The following is a 26786-nucleotide window of genomic DNA, read 5'->3' as shown; positions in this document are numbered from 1 at the left end:
CTTTTATGCAAAGATAAATAATTGCTACATTGTAAAATTGTCAGTTCCATTTACTGTACATTGACTACAATACAATGCATGAGAGACTAAAAGAAACAGAGGAGGTTTGTTTAACTACAAACAGTCTTAAAACTGACATACATTATGGATATTTCCCCATAAAAATTACAAATGCTCTGTTCATTTCATTGCTCACAACTAGCTAACTTACATCTCTTAGCAAAATAAACACATACCCTTTATTTAGCATGGCATATTTTGTTACTGAATTAATAAACAAATATTATATAAAAATGATCTAAACATTTGCCTCAAGGGGGAGCTTACAGTTCATTCTTGTAGATCCTTTGCATTTTCAAGCCATTCCAAGCTAATGTTCTTTGACATTATAATACAGCCTCACTGAAAAAAACTGTTATTTTTGCTTTGTTTTCAGTCAGTAAATCATTATACCTCCATGCTACTGTCCTTCCTAGGCGTCTTTGAAATCCATAGTGTGGACTGGTTTGGACTGGTTTTTGTTCTTCCTTTACTGAAAAATAAAAATATAAAGTATTTTCAGTGCATGTGTGCCTTTGCAGTCCTGATTCAGCTCTGTGATCAGACCTGAGTGTTCCATCCCCAGATCTCAAGGCCACATTTGGTGCTTTAACAGTGTGGGTTCCCCATCCACAGTGGCACTGTTACCAAAAATACCACCCTGCTTAGCAGTGCTGCTCCCAGGAACTGTACTGAATTGGCCTGTACAGTTTTTTATTTTATTTTGTTTCCAGTTCCCATCCAATCACACCTCTCGTACAGAGCAGTCTTTCAGAGGACTCAGTTTGACCATGGCTGATGGGAGCTGAGCACTTCCCTTGTCGGGGGGGGGGGGGGGGGGGGGGGGGGGGGCAGAGTACATACAGCCCCCTAAATCCATGCCCAGGGTGCAGCCCACCCACCCCAGTGGGTACCACATCCCTGCCCACCCTGGGTACACCAGCAGGTTCACTGCACACTCCTACACCAGCAAGCCTCTTCCCTTCTGGGCTTGACCTGACATCTAATGAAGTGATGGCACATGAATCAGACTCCTAGCAATGAATGGCTGGTAGAAAGATTCCTTAGGGCTAGTTTTCAGTCAAAACTCTCAATAGTAGGTTTAATGTTTGGAATTGTTTCAATTAAAAAAAAAAAAAAATTAAACTGGTTCCAAAATGTACCTGCTCCGCAATACTGCTAAAATGTTCACTCTGATTTTTCCAGGGAGCCCTGAGGCACCCTGAAAGTTTATGGCAGTCTTTCACATGGCTACAGCTGCCACAGTACACCATCCTCCCTTACTTAGATTGGCAGATGACAGTGCACTGCAGAAATAGGAGCCACTTCAGGAACCACTGCAGCTGCACTTCAGTGAAAATGCTTCATCTCTGGGTAGAATATTTGACACTGACGGTTTTTGTTGTTTTTTGTTTTTTTTTTTTTTTTTTTTCCCCCAATTAAGGAAAAAACCAGAGGAAGAGAAATAGCCCTGCATAAAACTCTGTAAGGTGGGAACCTGAGAGTCCCAACAGTCCTATACATTCAGTTTTACTCCTTTCCTGGTGTGTAAATGCAAGCAAGTCTGAGTTGATTTAAAATGTAGTTCGAGGGTGCTGAATGCTACAGTAGTTTTCAATCCCTCCAGACTTACCTCTGAAGTCCTACAAAGTAATGCATTATGTACCTGAGCCCATTGGAGTAATTGAGAAGACTCCCTTTGGCTTCAGTGGACTTTAGATCAGGCCACAATGCTATAAACAAAGCAATTGCAATGAATCAAGTAGTTCCAGCGCTTCCTTCTTAAAGAAACGAAGTCACTACTTCCCTCCGGATTAATCCAGCAAATGCAGGCATAAATTAATGATGAAAGGCTTTGAATGGAGAGTCCTTGCTACACAGCAGGAACAATTTCCAAATACCTTGGATCAGAACTTGAGCTGTATCAAATGAGCTTATCCTCAGCAAACCTATGCTGATTTTCACAGCTGGCTCAGGAAACAGATTTTAATGACAAAGTAAGATGCAATAAATAGTTTGAGCGTATTGGTGTTTTGACCATCAAATGCAATCATAGAAACTGAGAAATATACCAGGTTGGAATTTAAACTTTCTGCAAGGCATTCTGATGATAATGGAGATGGGTCTTTGAAGCAGTTTCTCCTTGCTTCCCTGGAAGAAATGAAAGGGAGAGCATCTAAGCATGAATGAGCTGATCATTTCTGCTAGCTACAGGGACGAGGTGTTGCTTTGCCTTATTACTACCCTTCAAGAGCCCAATGCCAGGCAAAATTAGTCATGACCTTTCAAGCTAGGCATGTCCTGGTTGGCCATGGGTTGTGGCTTTCAGAGGAAAGGTCACCATGTTGTGGAAGCCTAAAAAAGAATGAGAAGTCAGGTTCACGTGGAAAGTCGGGGATCCCTCCTTTCCCAGCAGGGCAGAATCCCTTTTCTAAAGCTCTACAGCATCCAGATGATAAGTTCAAACAATTGTCTCTTTTTGGATTTGGTTTTTGCATATTTGTGATGAACTAAAATGATTTGCAAGGCAGGTCATAAGTGGAAATTGAAAATAGAATGAAAAATATTTTTTAAAAAGCAGTTTTGTTTCAACAGGTAAAACACTTCATTTTTGATGATGATTCTTTGATCTAAATGATTTTGAAAAATTGTTTAATTTATTTAATTAGAAGTTTTGATGTAACTCAAAATGGACATTCTGAGAATACAAAAAAAATAAAAACCCAAACCAAGCAAACAATAAAAAACCCCCAGTTTTGCATCAAAACCATTTTGTCCTTGAATTTTGTATCATTTCATCTATCAAACTAATCAGCTAACAAAAAAAAAAAAAAAAGGCAATCTTCAAGGTGAATTTCCAATATCTGTGTCATGCAATTTTGAAGTCTTGGAAGTTCAGATGAATTACTTCTGGATGAACTGCTATAGCATCAAAGGCCTGATCAAAGCCCACTGAAGTCAACACTACTGTTTCTATTGATTTCAGTGGGCCATGAATCTCACTGTTTTCCCAGGACTATTCAAGGGCTGAAACTTTTCTCTGAAGAGAAAAGACCTGCCAGAAAAGGTACTAAGACATACCATACTTACTGAGAAATCCAGGGCCACTGTAGTAAGGGTTCCAGAATTCAATTACCATGTAATTGCTAGTATTATACATATTATTATTTTACTACTCTTTGCTGTTTTGAGCTTCCAACCTTCTGCAGCCCCAGTGGTGAGGTTTGCACACAACATTTCACAGGCTTGTATTTGCCTGTCATAAGACAGGTTGGAAAGTGTACATTTTCCTTTTCTTTATAGAAAATGCATAAAATACAAACACAATCAACTTTGCTATGCACACATCATAACATCTGTCCTTTATGGCAACTTGTTTCAATGAGACATGGTACCAAAGAGTACTGCAAATATCACTGTGCACGCACTCACACGCACAGTCTTCACATTTGGAGTGTTTTCTCACCTGAAATAAGTTACTGCAACTATTGGCAGGAAATATTAAGTAAAAAGCATAAGGAAAAAATAAAGGCTAAAAATAAGGAAGAATTTTTTGTTTTAATTTCTTAAAACAGTGGTATCGTATTCCTTTTAGTTATTCCTGCTCTTCAAGAGGTCCAACAGCTTATAAATCTGCTTATTACTCTTGATATTTTACCAAAGTAGCATTTATCTATAAAACATATTTCAGTTTAAACTCCTGTGGATTACATTAACTTGAAAACACTTCCTGAACTAAAGGATGAAAACGATATTTGAAAGTTTCAGAAATACTAGTTCAGGAAAAAAATATAAATTATACGCTGTCATATCTTTATGTATCTGTATCTATAGCATATTTTAAGGAAAATGAAAAGTCCAAAGAATTTTAAAGCAAAGCAAATTGTATTTCAAAGGCTGAAATGTTTCCTTTCTGAATAACAGGACACCTGCTTGATATCACAGCTATAAACACATATCTATTTATTTTATGCATCCTCTTTAGCACATACATGATGTACAAAGGATGTCACACTGGTGTGTGGCTCAAAGCAAGCTTTTGCTTTTCAATTTCAATTTCTGTGCCCCAGTGGTCTATCTGTTGTTTGTATGGTATGTACAGTGGAGCAGGATTAAGCAGCTGCTGGCCCTTAAGTTTGTCCTTGGAACAAATCTTTACTTTAGGTTAGAAAGTGAGTCCTTGGGTTCACCCTCTATCTGTGAGGGACCCCTCTACTCTTTCCCACAGCCCAGGTACTTTACAGGTGGCAATCACAATGAAAGAGGTGAAGTAAAAGTACTGACAACAGCCCTGCCTATCAAGTGGTCTGCAAAGAGACTTCCTTCAGAAACAGGTGGAGTCCCAACAGCTACTTTGAGACCTGGAATTATCTCAGCACGTTGTGTAAAAGCCTGAAGGTGAATGTTCAGCTGTAACAGCTGTAAACTGCTTGCATTTTAATAGATGAAAAGGCCCTTTTTTGCATATCTGGGGACAGATGTAAGCAGCCTTTCAGTAGGAATAGCTTGTCAATGGAAATACGAATTCTGCATTATAAAACCACTACGGATGAGTATATTTTACCTTTTATGAAGCATCTGGAAACAGCAAGTCCCAAAAGCCACCAGTATCAACAGCAGTAGTGGTATAGTGGGTATTACAACATAAATTAAATTCGGAATTATACCTACAAGACAAAAGTCCTCATTAATGTCTCCCATGTTGAAATGTTTTTAACTGTGTGAGTAAAAATCTGGAGTAAAATAACAGGAATACATTAACTTACACAAAAGAACACATATTCCTCCTACAGGAAGAGCTCCAAAGAGAACTCAGCAGTATCAAGAATAAAGCAGCACTTGAGTTATGTGCAAAACATAGCTTAAGGCCTTCAATTCTGATATTTTCCAGTTCTGTAATTCAAAATTCAAGTGTTTTAATGGACTACTTTTACAGCCTAATTTTTTACAGTCCATTTTAACTGTAGACTTAGTTGTCTTTGTACGTGGATTCCCTGCCCTTGCAGGACCACAGGAGCAATGAGCCTGGCTCTCATCTTTCCTCTTAGAAGGCACATATAGCCTCTTCTTGACTAATGAGGTGCTAAAGGTGCTCTTCTGCAGGTCCCGGCACAAACTGAGTGGGAAATAGTACAAGCGACTCTGTTACCTGTCTAAAATAGAGGATGGGGTCTGCAGCTTCCAGAAGGGTACTGTTTCCCAGTAACTATATGCCCATGGTTTTATACTAGTACACATTTAATGTACAAATTGTGGAGATTTTCTTACCCATTATCCTATTTTGAACGTATTTTTTACTAGCAAGAATAAATGGGAATATTCAGGTTGTGTTCGAGTTTTAGTCTTCACACAGTTTGTATGAAATGGTATTATTGATTTCAAACCACAGTTCAGCAATATAATAATTCCTCTGGAGTTACAAATAATGGAAACACCAGTTAGAAAGCTAGCTCAAATCCAGACAACCAGTGTGGGAGAACAAAGCACCCACTTTCCATAATCCCATGATGCACTCCTGTAAAATCCAAAGCCACTCCTTAGACATGTTCAGTTCCTTGAACTAAAGCTATGCTACAACCCTTCCTGAGCCTCAGGACTCCATTCAGAACATAAACTGCTGAATGAAGCAGCCAGGGGCTTTGCAGAAGCTGAGAAGTAGGTATCCACTTCCCAAATATCAAGTGTCTTCTCTACTGGGAATCTCAGCAATGCACTGAACTCCTCTTAGCACGTGATTTTCCCAAAACACAGGGTACTCGGAGAAGCTATAGACACGGTGTTTATTCTAAGTTTGGTGAGACAAGGAAATCATTTGTTTCCACAGTAACTAAGAGGACTAAGACTCTTGAAATGTTATTCAAGAAATATGTATTGAAATGTTAATCCTGAAATACGTATTTTCAGGGCACTTCCCAGGAAAACAGACTGTTTCTTCCTATTGACAAAAATGGAAACGGAAATATTTATTTAATTCCACTGTTAATATTTTCAGCAGTACACGACATTCATATGAACACATTACCTGTTTCAGTAGCAATAATATGATACTGGTCTTCTGGTTTGCTTGTGTCATAAGGATTTCCTGCTGGCACTGTTGGAAAAATATCTGAAAAGCAGATCAGGCATTTTAGGAAAGTAGTAAAAAATATGGCCATTTTGTTGTTAAATAAATTAATTACATTTTAATTTATATTGGGAAAATAAACATTTTTATGATTTATTAAACATACATGTAAACAGGATTTTATTACAAAATTGGAATTATATCGGCAAGAAGAATAACAAGCAGCGTTATTCTGAACAACAGCCATATATTTGTAGCTGTTGCTCTCTGAAGAATTCATTTTTCCTGTGTTCCAATTCTTAACTGTGTCTGTTAAACTTGAGTAATTTTGGAGGTTTTTTTATGCTGTTCTTACAATTATGTATTTACCGGTGCAACGGAATTCAATGTGTCAAAATTTCTTACCGTATTCTGGCTCTGCTCTGTCTCCTAATTCTTTTTCTAAGACATTATCTGTTAAATCAATATTTGAAATTGATTGTTGAAGAATGAAAAATGTGTGCAATAAAACAAGTATTTCCATTTTTTTCATGCAGTATCAAAGAAATAGATACATTCCCCCAAACAGTAATTGCTTAATTCTTCAGTATTTCATTTTCTTACCAAAGACTATTTGCAAACTAGTGTCAAATCACCTCTAGTTCACACCTTTTGCTCCTTAGAAGAAAGCTATAGTTTAGTTCTTGGTGGCCTCTGATTTAATGGCTAATGGTTTAAGGCTAAGCCTCTGAACACCCCAATTCCTTTGCTGAATAAAGTGGCCAACATATCCAAAGCTTGATTTGTGCGGACAATTCTAAAACAATATAAGAAGTTCTCTCTATCATAAGGTTACACTAACTTAGTAGTGTTATGGGATTACAGTTCTGAGTGTCTTGATAAATACAAACTGCTGGGACAAATCAAACCAGTGATAAAGCCTACTAGATAAAGACAGTTATTTCACCTACTCTGGTGAAAAATGACTACACTTGCCCTTATATAAAGAAAGATGCCAAGATACCCCAAAGAACTGAGCTGCTGTCTCTTGACAGCAGAAGAGGAGATGAGTTTTTAATTTCATTGCATAATCAAACCCACAGAAGCTGGACAGGAACTAAATGTGGTTGCAGTTACCAACCTATAATTAAATTTAAGATTGCTGAATGATCAATATGATCCAAAGCCAGACTGAACATTGCAACAGTAAACACTGTCAAGGGAAGGCTTGGAAAAATAAAAGTGTCTACCAGAAATGTAGTAGCTGCTTGAGCAAGGCTGCCTAATGAGCACTGTCCTGGACTTGCTGATGAAACAATTAGATGCAACTTCATCAAAGTCACCTACAACCTGCTTTGGCCTGTGGCTGGTATCACACCCCCTGTATTGAATACAGACAGGAAAGTTGTGATAAACAACATACTCGGATAACAAACTGAAATTCAATGTGCACGTGGCACTTTAGTACTCCTGGTGAAATGCATATATTTTGCATTGCTAAGAGCTGACATTGAAGACTTCACAGTGACTTGAGGGGGGAGAAAGGTCATTTGTAAGTCTCACTAGGTTTGAGATAAGAAATGCAATTTTCTTACAAACATTGTGTTACTTTCTTCAGGCAGTGAAAGAAATGTCATATATCTATTTATATACATTTTTGCATATACTCCTTTCCTCCATGTGACAGATAAATACATTTCTGGAGAATAGTCTGTTTTGCTAAAGAGACAATTCCAACAGAAAAATAAACAGCTACACATCAGTAGCACTGTATTTAGGAGCAGAACAATGTCGATACTATCAATAATTTGCCTATGCATTGTTTGCTTTATATGCCTCATTATAAACTAATAACCCATTTCTACCTAGAGAAAGAAATATAAATGTATTTTCATTGTTACTGTTATCACTTTTCTTACTGACAATCCAAAATACCCAGCATTTTCTGAGATAGTAAAAGCCATAGAAAAAACAATTCTTTACCATATCTCAACAAGAATGGTAAGCAGTTCACTATTACAAAATAATTATCTAATTTAAATTTGTTTGCTTTTAAAGCTACAAAATACACCTGAAACCAAACCTTTTTAATAAAGCCTGCAATTTCTGACATAAAAATGTTGGGATTTTAGCAACATAAAATATTTTTATTTTGTTACATCATTTCAAAATAATTTGAACAGTTCTAAAAAGGGATAAAATTGTCACATTTCCTTGAAGGGCCTATGATGATTACTGATCATCATAAAGTAGTGATATCCACTAACAATTTCAAAAGCAGGAACAGATTTAGGGGGTGACAGTATACCAAAACATGTTGGTATATCAACTCTGCCAAATATTTAATATTTGCTTGCAATATTAATTGCCATTAATATCTTCATTAAGAGACCAGAAAGTGCAAAAAGTTATGTATCCACCAAAACCAGAGGAACAAAGTAACCTGGATCTCTACTGACAGACAGATGTCTACAGAGAGGAATTACTGTTTGATCATCAGCATAGACAGAGAAGGTAGGAAACTGCAGAATTACATAGGTGAAAAAGCTGCTAAGAGTAGGATATCATAGAATGGTTTAGGTTGGAAAGCACCTTAATAGCTTTTTTTCAACCCCTTGCCAGGGGCAGGGACACCTTCCACAAGACCAGGTTGCTCAGAGCCCCATCCAACCTGACCTTGAACACTTCCAGGGATGGGACAGCCACAACTTCTTCCAGCAACCTGTTCAGTGCCTGACCACCCTCACAGGAAAGAAATTTTCCTAATACTTAATCTAAACCTACTCTCGGTCAGTTTGAATGCATTCCCCCTTGGCCTGTCACTCCAGAGCCTTCTAAATAGTCTCTTCTCCATCTTTCCTGTGGGCTCCTTTCAGGTACTGGAAGGCTACAATTAGGTCACCCCAAAGCCTTCTCTGTTCCAGCCTGAACAATCCAAATTCTCTCAGCCTTTTCTCACAGCACAGCTGCTCCAGCCCTCTGATCACGTTGGGGCCTCCTCTGGCCGGGCTCCAGCAGGTTCCTGTCCTTGCTGTGCTGGGAGCCCAGAGCTGGATGCAGCCCTGCAGGTGGGGTCTCAGCAGAGCAGGGCAGAGGGGCAGAATCCCCTCCCTGCCCTGCTGCCCACAGGGCTTTGGATGCAGCCCAGCACACATGGCCAGGGCATGTCCAGCCTCTCACCCACCAGCACCCCCAAGTTCTTCTCCCAGGGCTGCTCTGGGTCTGTTCACCCCCAGCCTGGATTGGTATTGGGGATGCCCTGACCCAGTTGCAGCACCTTGGGCTTGGTCTATTAAACCTCATGAGATTCCCATGGGCCACTACTTGAGTTTTCATTAATTAATAAATAAATCCATAATTTCATATGCATTCTGACTTTTGGCTTAGTCCCGAAAAACAAACACATAAAAAATTATTTGAAAACATTTGTATGACCCTGCTGAAAAACACGTTTTCATTTACTTTAAGTACCGCCAAGAACAGAAAATGTTACAGGCTCTAACTGGAAAGTTTATTTTTCACGTCCTTTCTGGTTTTGCACCATATTCTAGTTTATAGTTCACTTTTCCTCTATTGACATATACAGAACTTATGTCATGTCTGAAAGCATAGCCAAATTGCCTAAGATCTGTTTTTTTCTGTCACCATCTCAACTAGCATGCATCTGCTTTTCATATCTCTAAGTCTACAAGCATGAATGCAGATTTTTTTTCCTGCTGTTCTGGACTCCATTCTTCAAGACATAACTTTTTGAAACAACCTTCACATGTAAGTAGGTATAAAATGGCAGGGCTGCAACTACAAAAGACAGTGCAATATTTTTTACAGGAGGACCAAGAGATGTCTTGGTCATCCTACCTAGACAGCAGAAAATGTAGACTCAAAAGGCTTTGTGAAGGGAATTAATTAAATTAAAAAAAAATAAAAAACAAACCTGGGAATGCATGATACTAAAGATAACTCTGAAAACACTTTTATTAGATAGAAACAGGTTTATTTAAATGTATTTAAAAATGTATTTTAAGAGTTGTTATTGATATCCTATATCCCCTGTTAATGCCAGCTCAGGCACACACCAAAGGAACAAGTACTGCAGGCCAAAAGATACTTGAAGATTTCCTCACAAACCAAGAGGCAACTGTTTTTCTAAGACCATGTCCCACCACTGAAATGTAACTTCAGTTTTACCTACCTGGGGTATATTTGCAGATAAAATTGTGCTTCATGTTGCATCTATCATCATTCCATTGATAAAGGTATGGCCCTCCCAGACCAGGGTTTGCAGTTGGCTGATGATACATCACCACACAGGCTTCACTTCCACAGGAAGGCTCATCTGTGTACCAATTTCTAGTTTTTGAAGGTAAGATTCATCAGGATGACAAAGAGTTTACATCAATGAAGAAATACCAACTCCAACACTCCCATCCTCTTCGAAGACATCCTGCACTTCCCACAATCCTTCTGTAAAAGGAGTTTAAGGCCCAAGCTGCCACACCTCTGAATCGTAAAAAAATTCTGATCAAAGCATCTCTGCAGAAATAACACCCTACTGCTCTGCCTTCCTCCCTGTTAGACTCTTATCTGTCCCCTTGTCTTGAGTTCTGTGAGCTGCTGCTACTCTGGCCTTTGGCTTCATCAGGAAAATAAAGGCTTTTCAGAAAGGGTAGAAACAGAACAATTTACACTAAGCATCGCACAATTATTTATTTAGCGGCTGGCTCCCTGATTTGAGGCGGCCAGAGCCTTGCAGAATTTACCTTCCTGCTTTCAGATCACACCTGAAAGACTCTACATGTGGCAGAACAACCTCCAGACACCATGCAAAGACAAATGCTGTGGGTGGAAGCAAAGAATTTTGTAGGCTGAAGCCACACAATGCCATCCTGTCATAGCTTCAAATTCAAAACCCTGATTGCCAGCTACCTTTCATCTGGAGAAGTCAAGGGGGGGATGCTACAAACTTCATGCCTTCAGGCAAGGCTTAGCATTTCAGGCTCCATTCCTTGAACACCTTCAGGGATGGGACATCCACAGCTTCTCTGGGCAACCTGTGCCAGGGCCTCAACATCCTCACAGCAAAGAATTTCTTCCTACTCCATAATCTAAGCCTACTCTCCATCAGTTTAAAGCTATTCCCTCTTGTCCTGTCACCCCAGGCACTTGTAAATAGTCTCTCTCCATCCTCCCTGTGAGCTCCCTTCAGGTACTGAAAGGGAGCAAACAGATTACCCCCAAGCCTTCTCTTTTTCAGGCTGAACAATCCCAGTTCTCCCAGCCTTTCCTCACAGGAGAGGTGCTCCATCCCTCTGAGTATCTTAGTGGCCTCAGTAATTAGTTTCACACACTTACCTGAATGGCGACATACTTCCATCAGCCCACTGGTAGAGGTCGGGGCAAGCACTCGACGTGGCCAGTCCATCACCACTTCTCCACAGTCCAATCCAGAAATCACCATCAGAGATCCCAGAGCCTGATTTGGTGAGGTTTTGCAGCATGTTTTCTATCAGCTGCTGCTCAGCTTCACTCTCCAAGCTCAGCAAAGCCCCACCATCGATTTCACAAGCCTGGCGTGCCTCCTGGAAGCCCACACGTCTGGACAAGTCCTGGAAATAGGCTAATTTGTAACATGAATGCTTGAAGGCACCATAGCACACCTTCTGGCCTGAAAAACAAAAGCATGGGACTTTTCAGGGTGCAGTAATGAACAGCAAAGCTGCAAGAAAAGAATACAGCACATCGTGTACGTGCTGGTGGAGGACAGGAGATTTTTGTCTGAGAGAATTCATGGTGATAACACTGGCAGCACTGAAATCCTTCGCTCCAATTTAAATTTCAAATAGCACACAGCTCATGGGAATCTATGTCATCTTGCAATGGCCTGTGAAACTCTCCAAAACACTGAATATTCCCAGTAGGTTCTAGGAAAATATTCTCTCCTTTAATGACTGTACCATCAGGCCTCTGTGTTATAGCCAGGATCTGTTAGGAGGGTATTTCCTTGACTATTTCATACTAATGGGCCAACTTCACTTTTATTGTGTAATCAGAGCTATTCAATTAAAAAAAAAAATTCAAATTCACACGTTTAGTGGCAAGAAGCAGCTGGGCATTTTTTTGATCCCCTAAGTTAACCGTGACAGGCTGTACATGAGATGAACTCACAGCCACTCTTCACTACAATGTGTCTAAATACAGCCTGTAATGGTCTACAAGAGGGGAAAGTCTGCTCCTTACAGTTCTTTGTCTGAGGAAGATATATGGCTATTTCCCAAAAAGGAAAAATAATTATTATTTTCAACTACTAATGCTCTCTAGAGTTTATTGAAGACATACAAGATGAGGAATTAACACATTCACTTATCAGCCACAACTGAACTCCAGTATGTTTATTTAGGGAGAGAAGAAGGCTTCTAAATATAACCATCTCTTTAAAATAATAATAGCAATAATAATAATAATAATAGTAATAATAATAGTAATAATAATAATAATAGTAATAATAATAGTAATAATAATAATAATAATAATAACGTTTTTCCAGTACAGAAAGTTATCACCGGAGAAGAAAAGTAGAAAAAATTATTTTGTTAAGTGAGAATAACTGAAGGATACCAAAGTAACAAAAACTACCAGGCATTATCTAGACTGTTTAAAGATCAACACAAGTCATCATTTTACAGGCAAATTTGACAATCACTCAATATGCTGAGTTGGAAGAGATTGCTGAGCACCATGAAGCCCAACTCCCAGCCCTGTGAAAAACAGCCCAAGAATCACACCATGTGCCTGAGAATGTTTTCCAAAACCTTCTTGAGCTCTGTCAGGTTTGGTGCTGTGACCACTTCTCTGGAGAGCCTGCTCCTGTGGCCAGCCACTCTCTGGGTGAAAAACCTTTTCCTGATATCCAGCCTAAACCTCCCCTGACACAGTAACAATTTCATGCCATTCCCTCAGGTCCTGTCCCTGGTCACCAGAGAGAAGAGATCAGTGTCTGCCTCTCCACTTCCCCTCGTGAGGATGTTGAAGACCAAAATGAGGTTTCCCCTCAGCCTCTTCCACTCCAAGCTGCACAGACCAAGTGATCTGAGTGGGTCCTCATATGGCTTCCCCTCCAGGGCCTTCACCATCGTCATAGCTCTCCTTTGGGCACTCTTTAAGGGCTTTATATATATTTTATATTATCTTATATTGAGGCACCCAAAACTGTTCACAGCACTTGACGTAAAGCCACACCAGCACGAAGTACAGTGGTTTATTGTGGTATTATCAGATTTACATTTAAAAATCTTGTACTTAGTCTCACTCTTAAGCAAACCCAGATATGTGACACACACAACATTTGATCAAGATTTATCCTGTTTCACCTTAAAAAAAAAAAACTAAATTGTAATTTGTCACTGGGAAACAGCAACATCCTCACATAATTTCAATTGTATTTAAGTTTTCCCAGGCAATGTTTTTCTATAGACGAAGAACAAACATCAAAGTAAACAACCTTAAAAGCTACGATAAAGTTAATTCTTTTTGCATTAGCATTGCTTCATTTTTGTATTTAATAAGTAGGATAATTCCCATAGCAGACAGCACAAGGACTGAGATGAAGACATCTCTATATTTACACAGAGCATACAAGTATTTGCAGAGAAAAAGCAGATTTTATCAAAGATGCATTATTATAGGAATGGAAAAACAAGATCAGCTCTTGACTTTTAGCTAAATCTGAAAGTAACTCATGTTTTGGGATAATTTCTGTTGTAGAAAGCTAAATTATAGGGGCAGTAGGGAAAGACTATGCTTAACTTTCTAGGGTTTCCTATAATTCTTGTTATCTTTCTAGAAAAAACAAACAACAACAAACTCTGGAACCTTCACTTTACAATACCCTATTAAAGTTCGTCTGGAGAAAGACTATCAGGAAGAAAAACACCTTTTTAATCTCATTCTTACCTTGGAAGACAGACTTCTGAAAATTTAGTTGTTCATCAGCAATTAATCTATCAAAATAACACAGGAACAAAACAATCTAAGAAAAGGACAAGCTTGTGCTACAGATATGCCTGGAAAAAGCCAGGCTCCAAAATCAGGCAGAGAGTGCCAATTTTGATTTTCTCTGATAACATTCTGACAACACAATGTATGCCCCAACTTCTTTCCTGATATTTCCCTTTATTCTCTTAGGTTAAGAGCCTTGCTCCCAATAAATGCAGCAAGGGCCATAGTCCTATCTGGGCAGTGGTGCTGAAGAACAAGGGACAGACCCTTTAACAGTTATAAAATAATGGGCTTCTTCCTAGACTTCTTTGAACGAAAGAACTACTATTATCAAAGTAAGAAAGTGATAAGCCTAAATGTTGTGAAGTTGGAAGTGCAAGAATGAAAGCTGCATGTGAAATCCCAGCTCCTTCCCTTCCTCTACAATGCTGAAATTCCAATTTTGTTAACGTGATCGATTTTCCCCAGCTCTGTCTCACTGACAGGACAGAGTGCATGGGGAAGGAGGAGTTAATCAACATTTTGACCCTCACTGCTGGGTGAGTGACAATGGCTTATTGCCAGAGTACACATGTGTACATAACAGCACAAACATCCAAAGCCTAGCACTGAATTATGCAGGACACGAATCACTTCCAAGGAAAAGTGACCACACATTTCCCTGCAGCTGAAAATTGGATTCAAAGCATTAATTCAAGATGTACATGCAAATTTAGGAAGAGTGCTTTGTCCATTGTCTTGTTCTTTCTATTTTCCTAGACAATCTTTGAAATAAACTCTCCCATGATTCCTTTCATTCTGCGCTCATATACCTCCTTGACATCAAGTAGTAAGTTATGAGCCAATTCAGGTGTCAAAGTATCCTGGCCACAATTTCAGTCATGCAGGAATGTTCAACCAACTGCCATGAGCACTATAACTATGACCACTATGAATCATAATTCCTGTGCTGTTCCTCCTTCTCATGGGAAAATAGCTACCTTTGCCTTCGTAACACACAACCCACTCCCCATCCCTGCATGTTTCTCAGGTGGCTGAAGTGCTCCCCTCACTCTCTGTTCTCAGGCACAGCCTTTGCCTTTCTGTGATTCTCCCAATATCTGAGCCAAAGCTTCTAGCTGAAGAAATGGATCCTTGCTGGCTACCTGAGCTTTCTCAGGATGCTCATCTGCCACTCAGCTGCTGCATAGAGACTCAAGTAGAATCATAGAATCTTTTAGGCTGGCAGTGACCTTGGAGACCAACAAGTCATGGCAGGTGCTGTCTGTGACGTGCTTCAAGGCTTGGACCCATAAGCCGTGCTGCATTTTTGTCCAGTGCAGAGGCTGTATCAGCTCCATCAGCCAAGGAAACCAGGTGGGGCTGTATGGAGCAGCAAGGAGAATGACAAGCATTTGTGATACACAATGGCGAAGAGCTACTGCAGCCCCTAATACGTGCCCAGCTTGACCACCATTGTGCACTCAAAACAGAGAGCCCTCTTGGAGCCATCAGAATACAGATGTGAAGGCCCAATTTCTATCCAAGGGTTTATTTGAAAGGGTTTGCAAGTTAAAATCTTGAAGCTTTGTGGAAAAGATTTTCTTTCTTCCCTTAAACTGACCTGAATAATTTTTAAGGATGCCACTGTTATTGCAGACGTTTGGGCACGGTTAAGTAAGTCTAAAGTCAAGTTTTAAAAAGTGAAAAAATTGAACAAATGAAAATTTGCATGAAATCCAACTCCTAAATTACTGCTCTTTCATTTATTGCTCTCTCTACCTGTGGCAAGAGAAATAATTTCCTCCTTATAGGCTGATCCTTTCTGCAAGAATATACCTCCACACACCACTAGAGAAAACAGCAAGAAACAAAGAAATAATTGGCATTAAGACCCATAGACCCAAACAGTGTGAATGAAGTGTGTGAGGCAGAGCAGTAAGCTTTCTGGAAGAAGCTGTGAATTTCTCTTGTTCTGGTTAATTTAATCCCTGTGTAGGCAGTGACCTACTCTGAATATCTTCTTTCTTCTTTTGAAGCGGACTTTGAACCAGTTCCACTACGGCAAATAAATGTGTTAATGGAAATCTGCAGTTATGCCTTAATAGCTGGCAAATCAGTTGACATTTTAGTGCTCTTCTCGGAACACACTGAGATGTCAGCTTTTAAAGCCTCATTTTTTTCCTCTCACTGCTAATTTCTGAACTACAAAGCAGAAATAATTTACCACTGAAAAATGACAGAAAGGCCCACATTGTACAGGAGACAAGTTAAGTATGGAAATATCAACTATGTGCTATTTTACCTTATTCTAACATCTTTCAGCAGACTCCACACTTAGTTCTAAAGCAACATTTTGCTATTTCAGCTGCATAAATTGAGTTCAAATTTTTGTCACAATTGAATAGAAACTAGATTTGTAAGCAAGACTATTGGAATGAATCATGTTAAGATACTACACAACGTGAACAATGTTTTTTGGTTTTTTTGTTTGTTTTTTTTTTTGTCTGATCATCCCATTAGCTGATGAAAGCAAGTGAACAATACTTGCTCCAGAAAGTACTAGCTACCATTTCTATCCATATGGGTCAGTTTTCATCTTTGGGTGTTTCACAGAAGCGCCACAGTAGAATGTTTCGATATCAGCCTCAGAAAAAAGATATTTTTAAACTAAATTACTAATCAAAATATTTCTTCAGATAATTGTATTGGGGGGGGGGGGATCTCCTTCAAGAAAAAAAGAAATGAGTAAATTGCAAGCTGTTATTTCAATCAGCTGCATCTCCATTCTGTTTTAATAATCCTGCTTCATTAAACAAATAAGAGGTTCCTTGATTTCTATCATGACAGAAGTTACAGCGAAGTGTCATTTAGAAGCAAAATTGCTGCTAAAATACCCAGGTCAAAAACTCTTCTCTCCATAAGAGCATCAGGCTTATTACCAGACTAAACCCCCACAGGCCCATGAGGGCACAGATGTCATTCTGAGTGACACACCTCACTTAGCTGGAGTCTTTGAAGACATCAGGTAGAAGATAAGCTCCCTGCTGATAAATCCCATTCCTCTTCCTCTTGAACCTTACAAACTAAACTGCAATCCAGGGTTTGATACCATTAGGATCCACCTAGATTAGGTCAGCCACTGCATGTTCACAGCATACATGAAGAGAGACAAAAATGAATGCACAAAGCCTGATGTACTAAACTTCATTATGTTTTCGTATTTTGACTTTTTTTTTTTTTCTCCCCAAGGCAACAGATTCAGCAGAAAACACAAAGGAGCACTTGGCAAAAAGCAATGTGAAATATTTAACTTTAACCAGAGCAGAGTGAGCCTGATGGGGACCTCTGAAAATAAAGTGACAAATAAAAACACAAGGACTTACTTAAGTGAAAGTGATAATGAAATAGCAAAACAGAAATCTATGGTAATTAACCAAAATATTCTCTGCTTGTGTTATGAAGACTAGTCTTGGTCTTGAGTTTGCAAGAGCACAGCAACCTCAGGAATGACTGACCAGCATGCAGGACACTGGGCACATTTTGTTTCCACCTGCCACAGGGCACTCCACACCAAGTCCCAGTGATGCACTCCAAAATGTGACCAGCAAGAGACTAAGTGGTAATAAATTTTCCTAATCATATTTTGTTTCAAAGCTGATGTATCTTGTCAGATGGTCTTCGTAACATACAGTCAGATTTTGACTGGGTTCACTGCTGGTCATATTTCGCTTTATTATGTTACTTCTGTTGATGTTTTACTGCATCATATTTGTGTCCATCCACCAAATATTTTTTTATGATTCATATTACTTAAAAAAAACACTGTGATAATAGTTCATAATTACATTCTGTCTGCATTTATGATAACAGCAAGTTGCCATCTTCTCTCCCAAAGTTTACAACACTGAAGACACATCATTCTCTAGCTGAGTCAGTGTTCAAACCACTGCTGTTTCTCAGCTCACAGTCCTGAGCAGTTTAAGGAATTCCATGTGCTCATAAATTTTACATTCAAATAAAACCTGCTGTACAGATCACATGCCAGTCTGTATTTGTACTGATATCTTCATAGCTATCTCTTCCATACCTTAGCAGGTACTTTTTCCTCCAATCCTCCTAATAACCAAACCTGCTGAGAGAAGATATAGTCATTACTGATTTATTCGGGAGTGGGAATTATGCCAAAATTGTCATCATACAGTTTCTTCTTAAGTGATTTCCCAGGGTGAAAATATTTCAAAGGTTCCAGGTCACTTTCAATGGCTTATGTAAAAAACCCTGAGGGCCACATTTGCCAATGCAGTAGCTGTACTTCAGGGAGACGTGCACAGCAGACAGTTTGTATGCATCATATCAGACCCACGAGCATGCAGACCATGTCTGAGGTGGCTAAATAGAGGCTGCCCCCAACCTCTCATGCAAAACTCGTCTATCAGCCATTCTTAAAATGCTTCTTGTAATGGACTGTCTTTCTTGATAAGTTCTTGGGCAATTAAAAGTTATAGATGCATTTATAGACAGCAAGTCTAAAATGATAAATAGGATTTTTTTTCTATTTTCTCTCAAACACAGACCAGATAATGTAAGTTTAGCCAATAATCATCCCATATCTTGTGAATTAGCAAAGATGATGCAAGAGGTCCTCAGACAACAGGCAAACAGTTGTCTCTAGGATTGATGCAACTTTCACAAAGAGAAAAAAAACCAAGGATGATGAAGTTTTAAGTAAAATCAAATTACTGTATTATACCATTTATATGGAGTTATGTAGAATATGAAGCTACACGAGATGCATTTGTCCAATCCCTGTCTTTATTTTTTCTTTTGCCATGGAGAGTGATTTTCAGTACATTTACTGCTGAAAATGGGGTTTCACCGGTATGTTAGCCTTTACTTGTTCAGCTATTGTGATTCTAAGCACTTTTGAGGACAGGGAGTGGGTTATTTCTGAATGACAACTGTCCTCAATAGACCCATAATACCTACACCTTTAAAAAAATCAAGCAATCAAAAAGGAGACAGTGCAAAGGAGCACCTGGCAGTTCTCATTTACATATTAAATGTTACTCATTCCTAACACCTGGATTTTGCCATCAGCTGAATACAAGTGCAATTAAAATTGCTTCCCTGCACTGTGCAGCAACATCGCTGGTCCCAAAAATGGGTAGTAAAGAGTACACATATGACTCCTTATGACAAGTATTGATCTAAGCAGGTTATTTTTGGGGAGGTTTGTCAAAGCCTCTGTGTGCTCAGAACCTGTACTGTTCTAGGTCTTGGGAGGATGCAAGAGGATTCCTTGTCCTGCAAAATGTTCTTCATTGCGCTGAATAAATTGCTGTGAGAATTTGTCTTTTCCACAGCAGATTAAGAGTTTGTCTGGATTTTCAAAATACCTGATGTGGTGCTCCAGGCTTGTTCCTGATGTACTGGGAGCTGAAACACACAGCCTGCATGAAAGCTTCCATCTTCACACAGCAGTGATAGGCTTATTAACTCATTTCCAAAAGAAAATGACACACATTCATTTCTTATACTTAGCTTCTCAACCCTGGCACACAAAGGAGGGATCTCAGGCCATTGATAACAGAGCTGTAAAAAAGTAGCTTGATGTCTAAATCTCATTAGAAGCTAATCAACACTTCACCCTCCTTATTTACCATTGCAGGAAAACATACGATTACAATTATGTGAATCAATACAGGGTAAGCGTCTTCAACTGGAAAATTAATATCCACTTTTATGAAAATACTTTAGTCACTTATTCAGGTCATAACTCAGCACTAAAAAAAAAAATACTATAAAGTATTTCCCAAAAAGTATTTTTTTTCCCCCAGGTCAAATCATTAAATCCCTGACAGATTTCCTTTCTACTAAGTGAAACATACCTTCATTTTGCCATCAGCTCTGGTTTCAGTTATCTAACACATCATAAATTTAAAGCATGAGATCCATTTAGCTTTTCCTGTAATAACCATTTCCCTTTCTTCTGATCATGTGAACTTTGCAGGTGTATATCACAGGTCTGGCCATGGCAGTCTGCCACTTCCTTCTCTCAGGGGCCAGCTCACAGCTGCACTGTCCTGGGGATTCACAAGAAGTGCCAACATAGCTACTAAAACAACCCCCTAAAGCTGCCAGTTGCCTTCCCTTTTTTAAGGAAAAACTTGGACACAATCAGGCAATTTATAACACCCAAGTGTCAACAGCATTTATTTGAACCTATTCAAAACAAGATGAAATACAGTGTGTTGGAAAGATCTACAAGTCTTCTCTGGGATGTGGATTATTTTACCCAGAACTTTAAAACCTCAGAACAAAGAAAAGAAAAAAAAAAATAAATAAACACCCCCTTACTGCTGAAGCTGTTAGCAATGGGCTTGATTTCTTTTTTTAATTCTTATAAATACAGTAACACATTGGTTAGTTCTTATAGACATTGTTACACAAAAAAAAATTACATATCATAGCCTAAAGACACACCAAGTAATCCACGATTTCAGCTGTTTATTAAAAAAGTAGAAACACTGGCCCAGAGAAGCTGTGGATGTCCCATCCCTGGGGGTGTTCAAGGCCAGGCTGGATGGGGCTCTGAGCCATCTGGTTTTGCGGAAGGTGTCCCTGTTTATGGCAGGGGGTTGGAACAAGATGAACTTTAAGGTCCCTTCCAACCCAAATAATTCTGTGATTCAAATTAAGTCCATTCATCAATAGTTTTCTGTGTGGCCATGAAGCCCAGAACAGAATTCACAGAAACTTTAAAGACAGACATACTATGGCAGCTAAGAAGTTGTTACCTTGCTGTGGAATAGACATAATAGACAAAAATTGTAGTCTCAATGCTTTCAGTATGTGTGCCAGCCTAGGGGAGCAGGGAATAATTTTATCCTCCTATCCCAAAGCAGCAGACATTTTCACAAATACCCAATTTTATACCCATCAGTAGGTTCCCTCAACAAGTTTTCTCCAAGGCATAAATGTAAGCACTTTTGACAGTTTCTCATGATGGCTTGTTCTTTTTGTTTGCCTCTAGAAGGAAATAGTTCATAACTCTGGTCATAGAACCACAGAGTATCACTCCGGTGGAAGAGACCCCAAGGATCATCAAGTCCAACTCCTGGCCCTGAACAGGACCATCCCCAAGAACCCCACCACTTTCCCAAGAGTGTTGGCCAACTCTTCTTGAACTTGGTGCTGTGACCATCTTCCTTGGGAGCCTGTTCCAGTGTCCAGCCACTCTCTGGTGAAAAACCTTCCCCTGATATTCGACATGAATCTCCCCAGCCAACAGTTCCACCCTACATCATTGAATGAAGAAAAAAAGGAGAAGAGAGAAAATATACTCTTTCTCAATTATTTTTCATAGCAAGCATCATCCATTCTCAGTAATTTTCAGTGAAATTTGAATGTCTTTTTTCCAAGCATGTATATTTTCATGAATTTGTTACAAAAATATTTGCAATATATTTAGGTTTTATATATATATATGGGAGGAATTTATATTAAATTCCTCAGTTTAAGAGTTTCCTAGAGTGTCCTTTAAGCATTTCAGTACAGAAGTGTAGAGTGCCTCCTTTTTGCAACAGTTCCACAAGTAAAAGAAAAAGCAACAAGCAAAGCCTTGGTCATTCACCTGCTCCTAAGGAAGTGGGAAAAGCCAATCCACATGGAATTTTAAAATTTGTGACAGTTCACTCAACGCAAAAAAATTAAGGGGAAGTTTGAGAGGAGGAGAAATCTGTTAGAATATTATGAAGGATAATTTACACTCAGAAAATTCAGAGGTAAAGCATCACTGGTTAATTCACATTACATGTAGTCCTTGAGATACAGTGTGGGATTGATCTCAATTTTAGATCTTCCCAATAACCTGTCCATATCTAAACTGGCTCACTGACCTCACTGTGTAGACAACTGAACAAAACAACCACAAATTGCAGTAGCTGTTATAGTAGATCTGCAGTACATTCAAAATCCAAATTTAAATGAAATTATTCCCACTCTTATAATACCAATTCCCTTCTTATTAAGTGAGCCTAGAGTCATTAGCTGGATACTGCAGCTACATTCAGATTCAATTAGAGCCATGCCAACTTTTTAGTTAGGACTCATTATTTCTTCAGATTTCTTGGAACTGAAGGTCCCAGTGTTTGTCAGTGGTGGGAGTAGGGACTGCTTCAACAGGAGACTCAGCTTCCAACTAGTGACTGGTAAGAGTATGGTATTAAAGTGCAGCAATTACCATTGAAGGATTGTTTCATCTTACCTATTGTAAATAAGCATGTACTATCTTTTCTGATCCATCAGAGATTTGCAAAGAGAAAGCCATTACAGGACTAGTTTCAGAAAAATAATGATGTATAGGACCCTTTATGAACCAAAGCATGTTCCCCTGCAAACATCTTATAACTGAGAAGTTTGATCTACATAGGATCACGCTTGAACTTCACAGATTTAAAATCAAGGTACAGAACATGAGCTCAACCAGGGAAGAGACCAGCCTTCTCTCTCTGGGAGCAAGAAAAGCCACGTGAAAGCAAGTAGATTGTCCATACCATTCCACATGGTTTTTACCATAGCTCCCTCCATGGTAGGTGTTTCTTCTTCGGCTCTTTAGCCAGGGGGAATACTGGGACTTGACAATCATGAGTTTGAGATTTGCAATGCCTCTCTAGTTTTGAACAAAATGCTGAGAGCAAAAAGTTCTATTCCTGGGAAAGTAGCATGCTGGTCTGAGACACAGCACTACACTAGGATTTTCTATGTCTCTTTCCTTATCCCTGAACAGAATTGCAGCTTGGCCAACCTGCACAACTCTCACCCATGGGAAAGGTAAGATTTACAGGGTTGACAAAGTGAGATCACTTCTAATACTGAAATCTGACTCCTGAAACTGATTAAAGTTCTTGGGTATTTCTATCCTGCTACAGGACTCTTCCACCATCAGAGGTCTCATCAAAACTGGGCTCTCATTCCACAGGGTATTGTAGAATTTCTTGGTTTGCAGCAAGGTGTGTTTAGAAGAAAAATGTATTACATCCAAAAGTCATCCCTCATTTCACTTTAAGAGCCAAGCTAATTGATTTGCCCCCAAGAACACAGTGCTCAGTACTGCTGCATGAGAGAAATAATAAAGGAGTCCATGGGAAACCAATGTCCAGCTTCTCCTGCTTCTCCAAGTCTCAGCTTTAGTAATACTGAGACCTTTAACTGAGTGAAAGGATCTTGTACTATCTGGGCATACCTAAGCAAGAAAAGCTTTTCTAGTATGGAACTAAATGCTGAATATTTCCAACAAAATGTGTTCAACACACACCTGTTGCACAGGTAGATGAGATGGCAGTGGTTTTATCAGGTTATATCTTTTCAAATCCTGAGCAGTGAATGTACCTTGAAATTTACAGTTCACACTGATAAAAAAAAAAAAAAAAACCAACCCACAACTTAACAGTAGAGGGCTTCATCCAGAGAAAACGCTCACATTTTAACAGACTGGGGCAATAAGCAGGCCAAGAAAATTAAATTTAATTAAGTTATGCATCTTTTGAGAAAGAGTTTGTTATCTCTAGTCAATCCAGTACCCAGAAAGACACCGCTTTAATTCTCTTACTTTGCAGTACTTTATGTAGAACTCCAATCTGATCATAAACTATGTGAATGAATGCATCCACTTCCTTAAAAGCATCTGAAGCACCAAAGTCTATAGTTTAGGGGCAACTCTGGTAGTTTCCTGACCCACAAGTGTTTTTCTTCATTTAGTGTTTTATATATCCAAGTACTTTTGAACCAAAATAGAGACATACTGCTTTAAAATACTACATCACTACTTAATCTGCTATTGATGCACCGCAATAACAGAGAACAAAACTTTAAAAGCTGTAGAAATACTAGACAAACAGCAGTCATTAAGCTGTAATACTTATGATTAACACATAGGCTGTTAAATGATTAGTAATAAGATTAGCTTGCATCCCTCCTGCCCAATAGATACTTAAAGTAATTGCATTTTTGCAAACTGCATTATCATCACTTCATGTTCTTTATGATATCATGGAACAGCAAGGCAGACTCAGCACTTTCTCCTGAGCCTGCTTTGGTTTTTTTTTCCTATAGGAATCAATCTCTGGCAACACTAGATAGTTTGATATGGAGGCTGTAAGCACTGCTCACAAAACATCTGTCTAACTATATCAAAAAATTAAAAGCATTTTGCATCACTGTTCAAAACTTCCCAAATTAAAGATGACAAAGAACACCAAAATGCGAATTGTTTGATGCCAACAATAGTTTTAATTATATCCTAGGAAAACTAACATACTAGAAAAAAGTAACAGAAACCCTTTACTTTAAGAAATGGCATTTCAAAAAGGCAGGCCTTTCCTTCTCTGTCCTCTTGACACTGTGATCAAAATGGTAGCAAATTTGCAATTATTGCTAGGTCTGCTGCAAACTTACTGGAGTCAATGGGACTCTTTCCACAAGGTCCAAGCAGTCTCACAAACACCTAGATGAATAATAGGAACTATATATTTATTTGAAATGAGAGCAGTGAAATTTCCTACTATGGCAGATTACTAATCATGACTGAAGCATAAATAAACAGGGATTTTTTTAGTAATAGGTCTGTTTAAGATATAGATTTCAAACATAAGATGGCTTAAGTCCAAACTGCTGGTTCTTATACAAGAGAGAGGTAAGCTAGATGGGAGTCAGGTGACAGCACACACTGCCCAGTTATCCACTGGTACTATTTCTTGCCTGAAATAATGTCAGCTACTGCTAGTACTACACCTAACCATGTGCCAGAACACGGGTGTGGTCCTTAAGAGAAAGAAAGAGGGGCTAAAAAAGTTCTTCCAGTACATAAGAATATCTGCAATAAACATAAACAAATAAATGTGGCTGTTGTTTTCTAGGAAGCCTTTATCTAACTAATACAACTTCAACAAATAACCTAATAATATTTAAATGGTTCTTTCTGTAAGTGGCTTCAAACCCTCTCCTGTATTCTACCAGACAAGTACTATCAGCATAATACAGTGACATGAGACACATCATATGCTCTGAAATGCTTCAGGGAAATATGGGGCAGAGTCTGTGTCCTCTCAAAAGCCCCTAAAGCTTTGAGGGTTTTGAGAGGACACAGATTCTGAGAGGACACAAAGCCTAGTGCATCTAGGAACCGTTTGACAAGGCAGTATACAAATATCACACGTGGCTTTAAAAGCTGAACCTCAGTTTCCTACGACTCAGTCAAACATAGAAGCTGCAGCTAGAAGATTAAGGGACTGGGTTTCCTCAGCCACACACAGACTCCTGCACTGAGACTGCTAATGCCTAACGCATCTCGTAGATAATTAATCTTCACTATTCCTTACAAATAGCAGTGTTACACAGCAGGCATATAAATTGTAATACTTAGAGCTTTGATGTATCATATAAACTAGTATAATTCACAGTATAACAGAGGTAGATTAAATATTTCAGGTTACTGTTGCGGCAAATATGCTTTTTCAAAGTGTTGGAAGTACTTAGCTATTCTTTCCTGAAGATACTGTTTTACCAAAAGCCCATCTCAGTTGTAGCGTTAGAACATGCTTCAAACAAGAGCATGATGAAGAGTACAGTGACAGCACTTCCTCAGCAACTAACAAAGTTACCTGAATTCAGCAATCAAATGCTTGCAACAAAAAATTAACCTACAAAAAAGTTTTGTTGATATGCTATTACACCCTCTGAAACAGTAGCATACAAATACTTTGCATTGTTCTGGAGACAGTTTGTAAAGAGCCACGTTCTTACCCACACACACACATACAACTTGTTAACAAGCAGAGCGGAGCGTGTAAATCTTTGTTTCCAGGCAAATGCATGGATGTATAGGCACATGCAACACACCTTCGAGAGCCTGTCAGCTTCAGTTTGGAGGGTCTGAACCAAAGTAAGCTTAGAAGAGGACTTTTCATTAAATTTAGCAGCTTCTGAGCATAATGCACCTGTATACTGCCGACACACAGTGGGAATCTACACCTCTTAAATGAAACCTAAGCTCCAGTGTTAGATACAGATTTCTAAGGCACTGTCTTCCTTTCAAGTTTTGAGAGTTGTGGATGCACGCACACACAACAAAACTATTCATGCCGCACGGTCTTAAAAGTTTGCCCTCTCCTCCTAACAACAGCGCAGACAAAGAAGAAAAATCCCTGTCCAGCTGCCAACAAAACAGCGCACGGACGCTCCGCGGGAAAACGCTCGAGCTTTTTAAGCAATTCGGAGCGCAATCAGGCAGCTCTGAGAAGCCGGGGCAGGGCAAGGCAGGGCAGGCCTCCCGGCTGCCGCAGGAGCCCGCAGCCCCACGGCCCGGCGGGAGCGCAGCCCCGCACACCCGCGCCTTCCCCGCAGCATCCGCGCCCCGCCGCGGGGCAGGTGCGCCCGGGAGGCGCTCCCAGCGCTCGCCGCCGATGCTCGGGTGGTTTTGGCGAACGGGGCCGGTCCCAGGTCCGCCCAGCGCCGCTCCCCCTCCCGGAGCGCCGCGCTCCGCACCGCGTACTCACCGCTGAGGACGCGCCCGGCGAGCGCCCCGGGCCCGCACAGCACCGCGGCCGCCAGCACGGCCGCCAGCCCCAGCCCTCCTCCGGCCCCCATGGCGCTGCCCCGCTGCCGACTGGCTCCGAGAAGCGCTCAGGGCAGGGCGATGCCGGCCGATGAGCGACGGACACGCACCCAA

At 39.7% G+C, this 26786-nt stretch overlaps 1 protein-coding gene across 6 annotated transcripts; it reads right to left on the bottom strand.

Annotated features, from left to right (window-relative positions):
* Positions 1-29: 29 nt before the first annotated feature.
* CHODL (chondrolectin) lies at positions 30-26786 on the bottom strand. Of its 6 annotated transcripts, none has more exons than XM_066177332.1 (8): positions 26614-26786; positions 11435-11747; positions 10275-10432; positions 6509-6556; positions 6062-6145; positions 4604-4706; positions 2322-2394; positions 446-532 (listed from the first exon to the last, which is right to left on the bottom strand). In XM_066177332.1, exons 1-7 carry the CDS (start codon positions 26702-26704, stop codon positions 2325-2327), a joined length of 867 nt encoding a protein of 288 aa, XP_066033429.1. In that variant the 5' UTR covers positions 26705-26786; the 3' UTR covers positions 446-532; positions 2322-2324. The 6 variants fall into 6 exon arrangements, with proteins under 6 accessions (XP_066033427.1, XP_066033432.1, XP_066033429.1 ...); XM_066177331.1 differs by lacking the exon at positions 2322-2394 and adding an exon at positions 2112-2190 and having other exon boundaries at positions 453-532; XM_066177333.1 differs by lacking the exon at positions 446-532 and adding an exon at positions 2111-2190 and having other exon boundaries at positions 2284-2394.

The sequence above is a fragment of the Chamaea fasciata genome, unplaced genomic scaffold (genome assembly GCF_029207755.1).
Source record: "Chamaea fasciata isolate MVZ Bird 193981 ecotype frontalis unplaced genomic scaffold, bChaFas1.0.hap1 SCAF_2, whole genome shotgun sequence".
NCBI classification, from domain to species: Eukaryota; Metazoa; Chordata; class Aves; order Passeriformes; family Sylviidae; genus Chamaea; species Chamaea fasciata.
The sequence above is the reverse complement of the archived record's forward strand: the minus strand, read 5'-3'. Positions and strand labels throughout refer to the sequence as shown.